The 16617-nt window shown below is 41.8% G+C and overlaps 3 protein-coding genes across 4 annotated transcripts in view; all 3 read left to right on the top strand.

Annotated features, from left to right (window-relative positions):
• Positions 1-16617, top strand: part of gdap1l1 (ganglioside induced differentiation associated protein 1-like 1) — a 263078-nt gene that overhangs the window by 63079 nt on the left and 183382 nt on the right. The gene's annotated exons all lie outside the window — the stretch shown is intronic.
• Positions 76-12029, top strand: r3hdml (R3H domain containing-like). The gene is made up of 6 exons (XM_049581441.1): positions 76-330; positions 2294-2632; positions 3834-3952; positions 4069-4171; positions 5061-5176; positions 11432-12029. The coding sequence occupies exons 1-6, from the start codon at positions 325-327 to the stop codon at positions 11562-11564; spliced, it is 816 nt and encodes a 271-aa protein (XP_049437398.1). The 5' UTR covers positions 76-324; the 3' UTR covers positions 11565-12029.
• hnf4a (hepatocyte nuclear factor 4, alpha) overlaps positions 15055-16617 on the top strand; it is a 34319-nt gene continuing 32756 nt past the window's right edge. Inside the window, exon 1 of the mRNA XM_049581414.1 lies at positions 15055-15213. Within this exon, the coding sequence (XP_049437371.1) occupies positions 15165-15213 (49 nt within the window). The 5' untranslated portion in view covers positions 15055-15164. The remainder of the gene's footprint in view (positions 15214-16617) is intronic.

Here is a 16617-nt window from a genome sequence, read left to right as displayed (position 1 = left end):
TGTTAAAGTGGTCAACATTTCTTTCATGAAACAAATCAGACTTGAATTTAAACTTCTGAACTACGGCCAGTAAAATGTGTCATGATTTCTGTTCTGAAAGATAATTTCCTGTGGTTGTGATTTTCTCTCAGTGGAGAGAAACTAAAAAAGAGACAGACTGTAAGTTTATAAAAAAGGAAGAAGAAAAAGAAGAGGACACATACAGGAGGGTTTTGTGTTGGTCCAGTAAAAACTCTCTGCCACACATACTTTGGCTTGTTTGCAAAGGCTCGTGTTGGAGCGAGGATCTCCCCGTCTCTCTCTGCTCTGTGAAAGGATCCACTGATGAAGGTATGACACTCAGCTCTTTTCTTCTTTGTGTAACAAATGTGTTCACTGATGATTGTTTGACTATACATGTTGAATGTTTTTCCTAAGGTTATGACCACATGCTGAATTCTCCTCATTATGTGTTTGTATTTATAAGGGTTCATTTGCAAAAACAGATGCATCAGTTTTTATTCATTCTCATGAATCATGTCTTTTGTGCACTCCAGGGAACATCAGTTAATCTGGTGTTAGTTTATTCATTTTAAAAGTCATCAACAATATGTGGATATTTTGTTAATGTTAATGAGAGCATAACATAACTATCAGTATCCATGTTTTTGGTTCATAGATAGGTAGACAGACAGAAGGACAGGTAGGTAGGTAGGTGGATGGATGGATGGTTGGACAGACAGAAGGACAGATAGAAGGACACATTGGTAGGTAGATGGATGGATAGATGATAGATAGACAGACAGATATACAGAAGGACAGACAGATGAACAGGTAGGTAGGTGGGTGGATGGATAGATGGATGGATAGATGACAGACACAGACGGAGGGATGGATGGGTAAATGGATGATTGGATGGATGGATAGGTAGAAAGATGGATGGATGGATGGATGGATGGATGGATGGATGGATGGGTGGGTGGGTAGGTAGATAGATGGATAGATGGATAGATGGATGGATAGATGGATGGATGGATAGAAGGATGGATGGATAGGTAGAAAGATGGATGGATGGATGGATAGATGGATAGATGGATAGATGGATGGATGGATAGGTAGAAAGATGATGGATGATGGATGGATGGATGGATGGATGAATGGATAGATGATAGACAAACAGGGATGGATGGATGGATAGATGGATAGATAGGAAGGATAGATAAATGACAGATAGTTAGAGAAAGGTAGAAGGATAGATACATGATAGATGGGTATGTCATGTCGAAGTATCTGAGTATAGTATGAGTAGAGAGTTACAGTGCCAGAAAAGGTCAAGATATGTTTGATTATTTAACAGGTTCAAATCAAGAAGACTGTAGTTGTAGAAAGAATACATGTATGAATCCCTAAATAGGTATAATTGATGGTCATTTTTTATTCCTTAAAGTATCCTAATTGATGGACACCTGAGCTTCTCTTACCTTTACGATATGTTTTAGCATTTTTCTGCTCATTGTTTTGGTTTTATGGACCAAAACTGATTTGGTTCTCTCCCAGCACTCTTCTCCAGAGATGGGGACTCGAGTCATTGTGACTTGGACTCGAGTCGACTCGAGTCGCTGTTTTGATGACTTGTGACTTGACTTGCCAAAAAATAAAAGACTTGAGACTTGACTCGGACTTGGAAGTTAAAGACTCGGGACTTGACTTGAGACACGATGACTTGAATGACTTGAGTGTTATTCACATCATGTTTTCAGTTTGAATATAAAATTAATAAATTAATTTAAAAAATAATGTCGATTACCCGGTAGGAGCGCAGGCTGAGAATGGCGTTGTCATGACTGGATCACTACCCTGTCAATCAGTCATGCCCTCTCTACGTACCTTACATGTTTATTGGAGAAACAGGCCCTCTTATATCAGATAGGCATCAGGATCCACATCTTCTAAAATATAGGGTGAAATATCCTTAAAAAAACATAATTCATGCAGAAGAGAGTTTAAGGAAATTTAATTGGTTAGAACATCAGGTGTTATGTGACTTTTAAAATATGTTTATAGTGCAAAAGGACAACAGGTGTTATGTGACTTTACTGACATGTTGTTTTATCAGCAGGTGAAGTGTAATAATTTCATACTCAAACTTTTTCATTCTTTTGAATGAATAAAATTAATCAGCCACCTGTTTTAATATTTGTCGTCTAAAATGAGCTGAAATCAGCAAAAACTGTATGTAATCATCAAACTCCCCACTACTGTGAGACTCTTTCAACATCAGTGTGATAATGATGTAAACTCGTCTCCTCCTCAGAGTCGTGCAGGGAGGTGGTGCAGCTGCAGCCTCCTCCTCCCCCTCCTCCTCCTCCTCCTCCACAGGCCTCAGATGGCTGCTGCCTGTGTTCAGCTCCTGTTGGCTGCCACCCTGTGGATGATGCCTCACATGGGAGCTGCTGCTGCAGCCGTGTTGTCGAGCTCCACGGAGCTGCTCAACATGACTGGAGCTGGAGCTGAGACAGACTTCAGGATGCTCAGTGGAGCCGTCAGCAGACGTAAACGAGCCATTTCATCCAGAGAGATCAACGCTCTGCTGGATTATCACAACCGGGTCCGCTCTCAGGTTTTCCCCCCCGCAGCTAATATGGAGTTCATGGTGAGGAAACACTGAGTCAGACTAGGGGCCACTGGTAAAATGTAACTAAGTACATTTACTCTACTACAACTCTGTTGCATTTTTGAGACAGTTAGTTTAGTTACATTGCAGATTCAAATTAATGATTGAAAATATAAATCAACTGATAAATGACATACAGCCAAGTGGAAGTTAAAAAGGAACAAAACTGAAACAACACATTCTTGCTTATTCTGTGGTACAAAAAATTTAAAAGACAGCGAGTAGCAGTTGTATGTTTTAGTCCAGTGGTTTTCAGTTGGTGGGTCACGGTCCAAACAACACATTCTCACTGCGACCTTGTCACATATCAAAGTTTGGTCGTGGACTTTCCACGCCCACATATGACGTGCAAGGTACCCTGGATGTGTTGGTTGTTGACGTTCTGATACACTTCTGACACTTCTGTCTCTTTCAAAATAAAAGCACTACGTCGGTACGTCCTTCAACAACTAACACATGGTTGGGTTTAGGACAAAGGAACAGGATTTGGCTTTAGAATCTTATGGGACACAAACACCTCTCTCTCGAGTGAAAGTCTGTTTGTTGGACCCATCCACCACCCCTCCCACTTGCCTGCCCCAGGCAGACTTTCGCTGCCTTAACTTTGTCCCGCTGCATGTCCCCCTGACACCACCAAGCACCTTAAAACTATAATGGCAATCAGCCGTGTATCACGCCGACGTTAAAGGATGCCTTTTTTCGTTGGTTTCTGATGCCACAAGTCACTGCCCAAGCACAAGATTTCAACAACTTTGGAGTGAGACTGGTCTCGTCCAAAAGTGGGTCAAGGGTCTGTTCTGAATAGACCGCAAGTGACTCGAAAACATGTCAAGTTAGTAAAAAACTGGTTTTACTTTTTGAAAAATAGTGAATTTCCGGCACAGAGCTTTCATCTTCAGGTGCCATCTCCTGCTGACAGACAGCCACTTCACAGAGACATTAAACTAGCTTGACGACATGGACAAATGCAAGTATGACGCTGAATATATTAAACTATATGGACCTTGAACTAACAACCAAGGAGAATTCTGGACCCCGTGGCTGTACGAGTTGGGAACCACTGTTTTAGTCTATTTTAAGATAAAGAGCAGAGTCTGTTTTTTTTTGTTGTTTTCTCACAGAACTGAGTAAAATAAAAAAAACATCTCTGTCTTTTCCTTTCTCTGTCATGGCTCTACAGCTCTGGGACGAGGGGCTCGCTAAGTCAGCTGACTCCTGGGCTTTACGATGCGTTTGGGATCACGGTCCGACGCAGGCAATGAGATATTTGGGCCAAAACCTGTCAATCACTTCAGGAAGGTAGTGCAGACTACAAAACCAGCCAAGCTCTTGGTGCTTTATAGTGTTGACACTGAATTGAACACACTAAACATGTATGTATAAATGAATGATTGATTGTGTGTTGGATGTGACAGGTACCAGTCCATCACTGATCTGGTCCGGACCTGGTATGATGAGAGGCATCACTTCTCCTACCCGAACAGATGCAGTGGATCAGTGTGCTCTCACTACACTCAGGTAGAAGATTTTCTCTTTGGACTGAGGAGGGGTCGAGATAGATTTGTTCATTTTGTGCATTCAAAGAGAGCATAGACTGAATAACCCCCCCCCTGCTAGAAATAGGGTTGAATTGAATGGGTCCAATAAACACCGACTTTCACGTCATGGTTTGAGTTGAAGGTGTGAGAAAGAATAGTATCAGTAACATTGTTAACACTGTGCTACATTACAGAGAAATACAAAACCGTACTAATGAACCTTCATTAATATAGGCCTATATTTTATCTCCAAGTGCACGTCACACACTGAGCGAGCCGCCTGTTAATGACGCTGTGGGCTAATGGGCATGTAGCTACTTCCATGTTTCAGATGATACGTCATGTTTGTAGTCGACCAATGAAGATGAGTTTACATATCACCTTGGGTTCGTCCTTCACCTTCTCAAAATGATCCCACACTTTGGATTTCCTGCCCGACATGTTATTAACTAGCCTGTGGAATAACTGCAGGTACCAGCCCTGGAGATTAACCTGACTGCTGAGCGTGGACACTTCCTGTGTCTGTCCTTTCAAGTTAAAGTCCCACATGGTCCAGTCATATAGGTTTTGATTTATTTTTAAAGTTGCAGCTCTGACCTGTGACTTGCTGACTAGTGACCTTTCTGGTCGACTAACATTTGGTCGACAATTAGGGGGCAGCCTTATTTTTCATACAAATGAAATTTCAGATTCAGCCCTCTAAACCCCACCCTGATCATTTTTGTACAGTCCCTTATGATGAATTGACAAATCTTTTTATGACGCCTTTGTCAGTGCATATACTGTATGACATTGGTTGACTTATGCCTTTTTTAAATGTGGACATTTGCATGGTTTCAGCATCAGAATGTGTTTGTGTTTCCTCTCAGATGGTGTGGGCGAGCACCAACAGAGTGGGATGTGCTGTCAGGAAGTGCTCAAACATGTACGTGTTTGGAAACACATGGAGGGAGGCAACGCTGCTCGTCTGCAACTACTCTGTGAAGTAAGAAGAGCTTTAAGGAGGAGTTTGACTTTTTTTAGAAATACATTTTCTTGCCGAGAGTTAAATGAAAATATCAAAAGACTGGAAACGAGGGATACCAGCTATCCTGGCTCTGTTCAAAGGCAACAAAATCTGCTAATGAGATAAGCTAAACAGCTGCTGGCTGTGGCTTCATATTCAGTGTAGAGATATGAACATTTTAATGAATTTCCCATTTAACTCTTGGCAAGAGGAATGAGTGTATCTCCACAAACGTTAATGTATTCCTTTAGTTCTATCTATTCTTTATCTCCTTCCTCCTAACTAGTGGTGAACTGAATACATTTGCTACATTTAAGTATACTTGGGTACAGTTTTAAGGTATTTTACCTCAGTGCTACTTACTTTAAATATGATGCATTGCTGCATTAAGTCTTGTGTGAGACCATGAGACACAGTACTGTCCTGCCCACAGTGGCAACAAGGCCAAGCACTCATGGCTTTGCCTGCCTTAGGTTGTCCCGAGCTCTACAGGGGGACTTACCTGTCATAGGTGAACCAGTCCTCTATCATTAACCATACCACACTTGCTTTTTTCTAGTTTCATCAAATCTGAAATATTTATTCCCTGTCAGTTACCTCCTCTATTTGAGGAGGCAAAGGCCACGCTGGTCCAATTTTTCTCACTGCTCTCCTTTTTAATATACAAAGGGCACATATGGACAGTATGACCTTTTTATGGGTGATGCCCCGTAGTGATATTCTGCATAACTGGGGGCGTTTGCATGACAGCCTTCCTCAGCACAGTTATGGTTCTGCATCCCCTTCAGTCTTTCCTTCTGCTCTCTCTCCAGTCTTTCATTCTGCTCTCTCTCCAGTCTCTCCTTCTCTCTCCTCAGCCTTTCCTTCTCCTCTACCCTCTTCACCTTCTGCTCCAGTTTGTATTTTTTGTAGACCAGCCACCTCCTTCTTTCGAGCAGGCTCCGAATTTTTATATTCAGTTGTATCTCTTTCTCTGGTGTGCAGCCAGCTGAAACTAAAAACATATAAAAAATCTGGAGTTCAGTTGTACAACTGCACACCTACGCAGCTGTTACAGTGTACATGTTGTTAAGTGAGATTAGTGGGTTAGTCGCCTTTCTCCTAGCTTAACTGAGTAGAATCACTTTGCTCTCCATGATGATTATTTGAGTTATAGTAGGGATTCATGTGCCCACTCTAAGATTAAAACAAGGCCTGACAGGCTAATAAATGATGAGAACAGGCCTGAACAGGACAACACCAGGAAACTTTGCCAGTTTTAAATCCTTTTATGCCAGGTACATACTACGTGATATCAACCCCATTATAGCCTGACACAGTGTCGTACGGTGTCGGCTCGGATCGTGAATGACAGTGAGTGTCGTCATAGTAGACGCCTCACGATGTTCCAACAGAAAGTCTAGTATGTTTGATTTTCTTTTTGTCATTCACGACTTCTCCCATTACAACCATGACTTTGACCAACAGAAGCACAGAGCGATCCGCTGCTGCTTGTATGTCATCAATTCCCCAGCCTTTTCGATATTTGCTCCAGTGACGTTACCGCACAGAGTAAAAAGGAAAAATGATGGCGTCAAAAAGCAGAGGCACTATAGCAACCTGGTGAGTACCGCTATTAGCATCAAGCTAGCAAAGAATGTAAGAATGTACTTATTCGGGTCCATGTCATTGGTCTGACATCCCATTAGTCTGATGTCCCGTTGTTCCGATATGTGATTATTACTGTATTTGTGTACCACAGAGGATTAGCAAACGCAACAAAAGTAGGCTACTGGCCGAGATACAACTGGCTGAGTTGTGTGGGGAGCTCTCTGCGGTGCTGAACGGCTCCTGGCGGGCATATTTCTGCCTTGATGGTGCGCCGCGACTGGCTCTGGGTCAGCTGGGAAAGGCTTGAGACGAAGCAGGCTCACGGCTTATGTGTTTGCCACTTTCTTTTTCATTTTAACCCACACCATGATCTTTTTCTGACCCTAACCAAGTGGTTTTTGTGCCTAAACCTAACCAGACCTTAGCCACAGGGCATCATGATGATTTCGGAACAACGGGACTTCAGAACAATGGGTTTAATATGGTCGGAACAATGGGATGTCGGACCAGTGGGCAGACCCCACTTATTCATAATGGAGGATATATAAAGTAATACAATTTTAAAATATAGTGGCGGGGCTTTTACTCACCATAGCTGCAGAGGCTACCAGCTTCATTTAAACGGATTTATTATTCCACTGTATCTCTATATTTTTACTTTTTATCTGCTCCTGTTTGCCTTGATAAAGTTAATGCATCGTGCCATCATTTCAAGCTCAACACTTCCTGTATCTGTTTCAAATTAAAGGCCCCTTATAACCTCGGCTGAGAGAATCCCTTCATTTTCTAAAAAGGCTTTTATTGTGAAACATTTACAGGAACTTGTTGTGGAGGATTCAGTGACTTGCATATTTGCAAACGGTACTTCAAATGTAGCTCCTGCCATCTGCTGGCACTTTTTGTGTTACTACAACATTTCGGCTGGCACATGAACAGACACAGTGACTGAAATAATAGTAATGATAAAAAAAATAGGACAAGAATAATTGATGACATCACACACATCGCGAAAGAAGACCATGGTGTAGTCTGTCGGCCAAGTCATGGCATGATTTTATGACTTGAGTAAAGAATCTGAATACTATACACTGCTTGAAGTGAAATTTTATGTGAAAGAATGCCAGTTGACTTTCTTACCTTTATGTCGGAGGCGTCTCTCCTCCTGAATGTTCACCTGGATGTCATCGTCTACAAGGTCTCTCCTTGCATTGTGCCACCAAATGTATAGTCTTGAACACAGGCCCATACTACTTCTCTCCTCCTGGCTCTCTCTCTCCTTCCTCTCCTCCTTCCCTTTTTCCTTTGTCTCCCTGTTGTCCGCCCCATGTGTTTGTCTCTCCTTCTTTTCTACCTTCTGTGTCTGTGTCTCCTCCTTCCTCTGTCTTTTTTCTTCAGTTCGCGCCCTCTCAAAACTCTCTTCCAGCTCTCGTTCGTAAATACAGAAGGAGGACACCTTCTGTTTTTTTTCTCTTTCTCTCCTCATCTCATATTCTCTCGCAATCCTGTCCCACTGCTCGTCTCTCATTCTCTCCATCCTCTTTCTCTCCTCCTGCTCCTGTCTTTTCCTCTCTTGCCAATCCAGGTGAAATTCGGTAACCCTCTTTACCCTCTCCGACTCCCTCTCCTCTTCTTCCCTGTTCAATCTGTCGATAATTTCCCGGACCCTTCTCCTCCTCCATGTCCTCTCCTGCTCCTGTCTTTCTGTCTCTTCAGTCTCCTGTCTTTCTCTGTCCTTGTCATGAATAGAGGATGGTCTTTCACCACTCTGCTGTGACTCCTCAATCTTTCCCAGAGAAGGAGACCTCTCAAGTTCAGGGTTACAGGATTCAGAGGGGATGTTTTCTGTAGGTGACCATTGTCTCACTTCCCTTTTCATCCCTCTGAGTGCCTTCTGGGAGGTCGAAGGCTCGTCCTCAGAAGACAAAGGGCTCTCACCCCTTCTGTACTCCCTCTGGATCGTAGGAGGATTGAGGTCTCCAGGAGACAAAGGTCTCACAGCCTTTCCTTTGGACTTCTTCTCCTTCGAAGGCTTGTTGTCTTTGGAGGACGACGGGCTCTCATCTCTTCGTCCTTCCTGCCTCTGGGTGATTGAAGGCTCTTGTTCTGCAGAGGATGAAGGCCTTACACCCCTTCGTCTGTGCTCCCCCTGGATCGCAGGAGGGTCAAGGTCTCCAGGAGACAAAGGTCTCACAGCCTTTCCTTTGGACTTCCTCTTCTTTGAAGAAGAGTTCCTATCTCCTGGAGACTGAAGTCTTGCAAAGGGATTTCGAAAAATGATTTCGAACATTCTCCCTTTATCCAACGCCAGTTTTGTTCACTGGCGTTGGATAACTGCAGACACAAACACACACAGCCGTTATTTTAGTGATAATCAGATTATTTTTTCAAGCAGAAAACTAAGCAAAGTCTTAACTGACTTTCAAACTCCACTACATTTTAAGATAACATCAGATGAAACTGTATTTAGGCCGAGGGGAAGTGTTAAACTGAACAGAAATTAACCCAGAAATATTTATCGTGATCATTGCACTGGGTAACAAGAAAACTTAGTGAAAGTTGATTTTTAAAAGCAGGTCGACCAAAAATCTCATTACACCAAACACTTACAGTAAAAAGTCTGAATACAATGCTGTTGTTTCAAATTGAAATTAAGTCGTTAAGATACACAACTGACACATTACACATCTGAAATCATTCCATTCAGTAACAAAGTATAATATAGGTGATAATAATCAGAAAAATCAAAACATTATCTCAGTGCCACAGTGACACCATTGTTTTCTACAGTTTAAGGAGAAGCTTTTTCTGTTACATGACAAGAAACCTTTTTTGTGATCAGCAAACTCAACACAGGAACATCAAAGAGAGGAGTCATTTAATCTGTCAAAGAAACTGCACGACTTCACATCACAACTTACAGATATTTTGTTTGTAACTGAGGAAAAATGCAGAGTACTTGAAAGAAACATGCAAAAATTCAATGTACTCCTCTCCCAACACAGTACAGTTCTCCTGAACATTAAAATTGGAGTTAAAAGTAGTTTTAACTCTGCTGAGAAATTTGTCTTACCTCTCCAAGACCTTGTGCAGGAATGAGACCAGAACTGTGTCCATGCGCGTGTTTAAACTCTGACAGTTCTACTGTTCTTTTTTTAAACCCAAACAGAGCTTGAATGTAACTAATGTTATTTAAGCAATATCACACGAGAGGGAGTGATGTTATACTCCTATATCGTCACGGCTGTGATTCGCTCATTCGAAGACAATCACAGCCGTGACGATATTACAGTACAACATCACGAGCTCGAGTGTGATATTGCTTTTATACAACAGTTCAACAGTTAAATAAGCAAGGCTGATTAAGAAATGTTGAAAAATGAGGACAAAATAGATAATTTAAGAATTTTATTTGTCTTCCGCCAACAAAAATAGTTCCCTCAGGACTCTGCTGTCACCGTTGCTATGTAACGCAGACATGGTGCACCAGGCACTTACTCTTTATACACATTTATCTGCACATATCCATTAATTGTGCAGCCGGTGAAATAAGTCTCTGGTGACTGCATGGTGGACTGTCGCTTCACAGGCACAGCTGACTCTGCCTTCTGATCTGACAGTATGTTGCTCCATCGTTTTCTGCTCTCCATGGATGGCTTCCAGTAGCTTTTTAACAAGCTCTCAGACTGGCAAGACAAAAGGTATATTTTAGAGCCCAACTCCTAATTAGAAGACTAACTTCACACATAGACTGCGTTAAAACAACATCATACCAGTCATGATCTCCCTCGCTTCAAGACCCGCATCTGACAGCTTCTGTATGGCAGTCGCCCTGAGGCTGTGATTGGTGTAGGTAGCTGTTGTCCCCGCCTCTTTACACATCTTCGGCAGCATCTGTGCGAGTGAGTTTCTTCCCAGCGGAGCTTTAGTGTACCAGATATTGTCTGTGTGAGCTGCTGTCATCCTGGGCTTCAGATAAAGGGCATTTGCATCTGTTGGAAGTTTGTTTAAATCCTTTTCCAGGGATGCAACTCAACTGCTGACCTAACTGACACTAACCGTCAGTTTTGATTTGATTGTTGATTGCAATCAGCTGTGAGGCGGAATGATACATACACAGTGAAATAACCGCGATGTTGTATTCCAATATCGTCACGGTTTTACTGTCTTTCGACCAATCAGATTGCAGGGCCGGAACTAACTGTTGTATAATAACTTATATTGTTTATTTATTGAAATACTATACTTAGGTCCTTGTACTTCACTTAAATATTTCCATTTTATGTCACTGTCAGCAACACTATCACTCGGTTCAAACCCAGGGTGGGGGAGTAGCCCCGTGCAGAGCCTGCATGCTCTCCCTGTGTCAGCGTGGGCCTTCTCCAGGTACTCTGGCTTCCTCCCACAATACATGCAGGTTAATTGGTGACTCTAAATTGCCCGTAGGTGTGAATGATTGTCTGTCTCTATGTGTTTGCCCTGCAAAAGTATGGCAACCTGTCCAGGGTGTACCCTGCCCCCCACACAATATGAGCTGGGATAGCCCCCCCACCCCAAACCCCAGCAGGACAAGCAGCTTCGGAAAATGATTAAATAAATGAATGAATGAATGCCTCATAGCTAACATTATGTTCTTTTGTGTTTCAGAGGGAACTGGGTCGGAGAGGCTCCCTATAAAAGCGGAAAACCTTGCTCTGTCTGTCCATCCAGCTATGGCGGCTCCTGCTGGAGAAACCAGTGCTCACCAAACACAAAGCACAGGACACTTAAAAGATATTAACACAACATGTGGTTTTAAATGTGTTTTAATGAGAGTAAAGAAGTCACAACACATTTAAAGTCAAGTTTTAACCCACACGAGGGCTGCAGCTGCCCAGTTATATTAATGAATGTTTCACACACAGGTGAGTTGGTGTAGTTGTATGTACAGTGTATGTTTCTTTTCATTGCTGTTGGTCACTAATATAATAGGACTGAACGCCAAAGAAATGTTTGCCCATTAGTATACTTCTTGAAGACATGATGGAGAGTTTTTGCACTGCTAGTGATTACTGTTTTTGATGCATTAACCAAAAATAAAGCACTTTTGTTGTACAGATCATATGTACTGTAACCTTGGATGTGTTACTGATTCTTTTTCTAACCTGATTTAATATTTGCTGTTTCTTTGTCCATTGTGGAAAAACTGTCAAATCATTCCTGCAGTGATTGTGTTCAACTCACGATTGTCTGTTTGCCTGAACAGTAATTAAGTTATAAATAACCGATGATGCTGTATATCCCTATAAATAATCTGCTGTTCACCTCTGCTGTGTTTATTCACTGCTGCTGCAGGAAATTTTCTGTCCTGCATTTCACCTCATTACATCTCTACATTTAGCCCTCTGAGACTTTCTGTGCCATAAAACAGGAGACTAATGCTGCTTTTATGGTCCAAAATATGAGGGAATCAGCTGTGCCTCCCAACCGATTCATGAACACACACACACACACACACACCACGACCACTAACAGCGAATGTGTGAGATATATGATATGCAAACCACTTTCGTCCAGCAAACAAAGTTCCTCAAACAAAAGTGTAAAAGAAACCGAGCTCAGCACTTCAGTGATTGTAATCACTCATTTGGCAGCTCGTTGTTCAGTAATGGAGAGTAGCTGGAATTTATTCTCCGTGTAAGAGAAAAGTTTGCTTACTCTTCATTTTTTGTACAGTTCTGGTTATAATAGAGAATTATGTCTTTTGTTTTTACCACTGTATAATATTACTAGTCGTCAAAGTGTCATCACTAGTCGATGCCTCCACAGACACTTAAAATGCATGAGTCGATTAGCTTAGCTTAGCTTAGCATAAAGACTGGAAACCAGAGACTCTATAGAATAATGAACGTAGCCACCATGATGTCACCCATTCATTTGTACTCCTGTTTTGAAACACTGGGTTCAGCATTTTGGCCATCGCCACTTGAATTTTTGGAGCCAGAAGTGACCATATTTGGAAGGAGCTGTGGAGGAGCGAAGAGTGGATCCGACCCTCAGACTTTAGAGATGTCTCACTGATAGCCTGTCACTTAAAGTGGCCACGCCCTTAATTATGCCTACCTTTAAGCCTTAATAAAATATAAACAGTTATTAAAAAAAAATCACACTCTGCCAGTACCGTTCTCATGGATATAGAGCTGTAGCGACCAAAACTGTTTTTTGTACCTGGCTGTGAACATGTTTATTTCTGCTGTAAAGTTGGACAGGATTGATTTGCTTTTGGAGCCAGCCTCAAGTGGCCATTAGAGGTACTGCAGGTTTTGGTACTTTCAGCTCTGAAAATTAACGCTTCGTGGAAACAGGTAAACAGTTAGCCCACCTCTGTCTGACAGGATCAAAATCCACCTACCACCTCTGAAGCTCTCTAATCAACATTATATATCTAATTCATATATGATAGTGAGGCTGCAGGCTAAGAAATAATCTCTCACATAAGCCCCTGTAAAACCACAATTTACAGATTGAACAAATGAGTAGTTATGTGTCCATTGGAGAGTTTTAAAGGTGCTGGCAGGTGGAATTTGTTACCTCTGGAGAGAGCCAGGCTAGCGGTTCCTTCTGTTTCCAGTCTCTGTGCTAAGCTAAGCTAACTGATTGCTGGCTGCAGCTTCATATTTACTTTACAGATATGAGGGTGGTATCCTGCGGAGCCCCTAAAGGGACATGGAAGGGAAAAAAAATACTTTTATGAGATCTCGCAAAACTTTTGCGCAAAAGTCAATCAGGACCGCTAAGTCACAGATTGTTTTTCAACGAAAGTGTCCTCTTGCATTAAGTAGTCACTTCAGATGTCTCTCACTTACGTGAAAACCGTGTTTACTCGCAAGCACTGATTTAATGTTTTTATATTTGAGTCCAATCTCAAAATAAAACTCTATGAACCTCTCTCACGGGTGAATGCGCTCCATTGTTGCATTTGTTTGCAGTCTCTATGGGCCAAACTGACCTGGAAGTACATTACTTAAATGAAACTTTTGCGAGATCTCGCAAAAGTACATCTTTTTTTTTTTCAACTGTCTATTTTTTCCCCTTCCATGTCCCTTTAGGGGCTCCGTAGTATCCATCTTCTCATCTGACTCTCGGCAAGAAAGCAGAAAGGGCTTATTTAACAAATTGTATTCATTAAAGGAGCTGTATGAAACATCACTACTACAAATGCAGCTGTAGCCAGTATCTCACTATCACTATCCTCATTCATGTTTTAAGAGGCTACAAATTATATTTAGCCACAAAATAAGCCCAAAAAGCAGAACATCAGAACAGAATTACAAAGAGTTGTTGCATAGAGATGATACACCGTCTCATCTAGTTGCATTGGTGTGAACCAGCAGGTTTTTAGAACGTTGCAGAATAGTGCATTGCAAGTAGATGCTTGTTGGGAATCTTTGGTCTGAACGGGCTTAACACTGTTAACTCTGTCAGCATTGTTCACGCTGTTAACACCGTTAGATGATAGGCACCGGCTCAGCCACCTCCATGTTGGGAGCCATGTGCGGGCAATCCTGACTCAGACTCAGCTGTGAATGTTGCATACAGCTTCTTTAAGGGTCTGTGAATTTATATTAAGACTATAAAACACCAGTGATGTTACAGTATGTGATAAATCCAGAATATGTCTTAATATTGACAAGGTCGTACAAATAAATCATGTTAAATATTATTATTATTTTTGTGAGTGACCAAAGGAAATATGTACACTTGCTGATATTAGTAAAGATGGAGCTGCATGCTGCACAATCTGCCTTTATGAAGTGAAACCGTTGTTAAATTTCCATTTCAGCTGGGATACTGTGGAAATAACATTTTAAAATTAGATTTGAGTGGGCGTCTTCTTCCCCCCTTAGTCAAAACAAAACTGGTGACGCCACTCATCATACACAGTTTGCTCGCTGCCACCCTCAGTACATTCTCCACTCCTCTCTGTCTTTTATGTCGCTCCCCACCCTCCAGCTTTCTCTCTCCTTTTTGTATAAACTCAATTTCTCATTCAACTCACTCCCAACCTGTATCTGCAGAAACGTCTGTTCAGTGATGAGAAAGAGGGAAAAGCACATAATAACTTCATGTCTATTTGAGTTTCTATCATCATGTTGCCTTAGTTACAGCTGCTATATAGATTGGTGTCCATACGAGCCTGGTTACTGTTTAACCTCCCCACCCACATTTGCCCAGATTAGGAAAATCAATAAGATAACAGCAGCAACACCGGCCTTACCTTGCACCAACAACACCCTTCTCACACGACAGCAACCTGCGCCAAACTTCCACATTTTACACCTTATAGTGAGGGGGAAAAAGTGGATTTAAAACACATGTTTGAGAGAAGGCAGAAGACGACATGGTTAATGTAAACACACAAGTCAGTTCAAGTATGGAACTTCCATTTGGTGAGTACACACTTTTTGTGTTTTTATGAACTCGGCCTGTTGGTTTCAGTGGGGGAAAAAAGTTGAGTGTAGCAGCTGCTTGCTTTTTCTTTCTTTGTTGTTGGCTTGTGCTGCGTCTGTTTGCCTCCAGAGCTCTGCTGGATCACTCAGAGTGGAAATATCATCGCCATTTGTGTGTGCCTTTTTCACACGGCTGTAATCCAGGAGGTGTGTCAGAGATATGGAGGTTGTTAATATAGGCCATGGGAGCCGGGCCTGATGGTGATGAAGGCACAGAGGGTTTTTTTGAGATGTCAGAGCAGTTGGAGCGCATCGTGTCTGAAGGGGTTTACAGGATGATTTGAAAGGACCTGATGTTGATGGTGCAGCTGATGCAAGATGGAGTTCTGACAAGCTGCGGTGCTGGAAGAAGTCAGACGTGTTTTTATTCTGGACCTGGGGTGCTGAAAACAGTCTCTTTGCCACTGTGAAAAGCCTGAAATATGAAACTTTGATGAAGCTTACATTTTGTTACAGCTCATGTATACCATGCTGTAAAAACACAAACAGTAAAGTCTTTAAGATCACAGAATTCCCCATCACTCACATCTCTCTTCACACTGCTGCTATGAGGCAAGGTTAGTTTATTTATATCGCACATTTCATACACAGAGGCAACTCAAAGTGCTTCACACAGCACAGTTTTTAAAGTAAAAGAGGCCAGAGCAGGTGATTTATAGACAACCATCCGTAACTCAAAGTACTGTTCTATAACTGGCTGGTGCCTGGTGCAGATACCTGAGAACTGATGTTATGTATTCAGCTTTCTTTGTCTTTGTGAGAGCAGTCTGAATGAGCTGAAGGTGCCTGTGTGCTTTATTAGAGAGACCAGAGTAAAGAGTGATCTAACCTACCTGAGATGAAGGTATGAATTTGTTTTTCTAGACTCTGTTTGAATATTTATCCTCAAAGCAGAGGTGAATAAAGTTATGAAAATCTATACTCAAGTAAAAGTACAATTACTCCCATGAATGACTCAAGTAAAAGTGAGACTTGAGGTGCCTAGCAGCTCAGTGGTCAGAACAGGTGTCCCATGTACAAAGGCATTGTCCTTGCAGCCGTGGGTTCGATTTCAACCTGCGGCCCCTTTGCTGCATATCATCCCCCTCTCTCCCCCTTTCACGTTTTAATCTGTCTTGTCTAGTAAAAGGCTAAAGCTAAAGAAAAATAATCTTTAAAAAAAGTGAAAGTAAAAGTTAAAAAGTACCTGATTCAAAAATGAAAGTGAAAAATAAGGACTTGTTGACATAACCTTTTTTGTAATGAATCAATCACGCTGAACCTTTTAATGAATATTAATGACGTTAAAACCCCAACTGACCACTTGCTTGATTGATTGATTAACACATGAAACATTAACGTATC

The sequence above is a fragment of the Epinephelus fuscoguttatus genome, linkage group LG7, assembly GCF_011397635.1.
Source record: "Epinephelus fuscoguttatus linkage group LG7, E.fuscoguttatus.final_Chr_v1".
In the NCBI taxonomy this organism is placed as follows: domain Eukaryota; kingdom Metazoa; phylum Chordata; class Actinopteri; order Perciformes; family Serranidae; genus Epinephelus; species Epinephelus fuscoguttatus.
The sequence above is the reverse complement of the archived record's forward strand: the minus strand, read 5'-3'. Positions and strand labels throughout refer to the sequence as shown.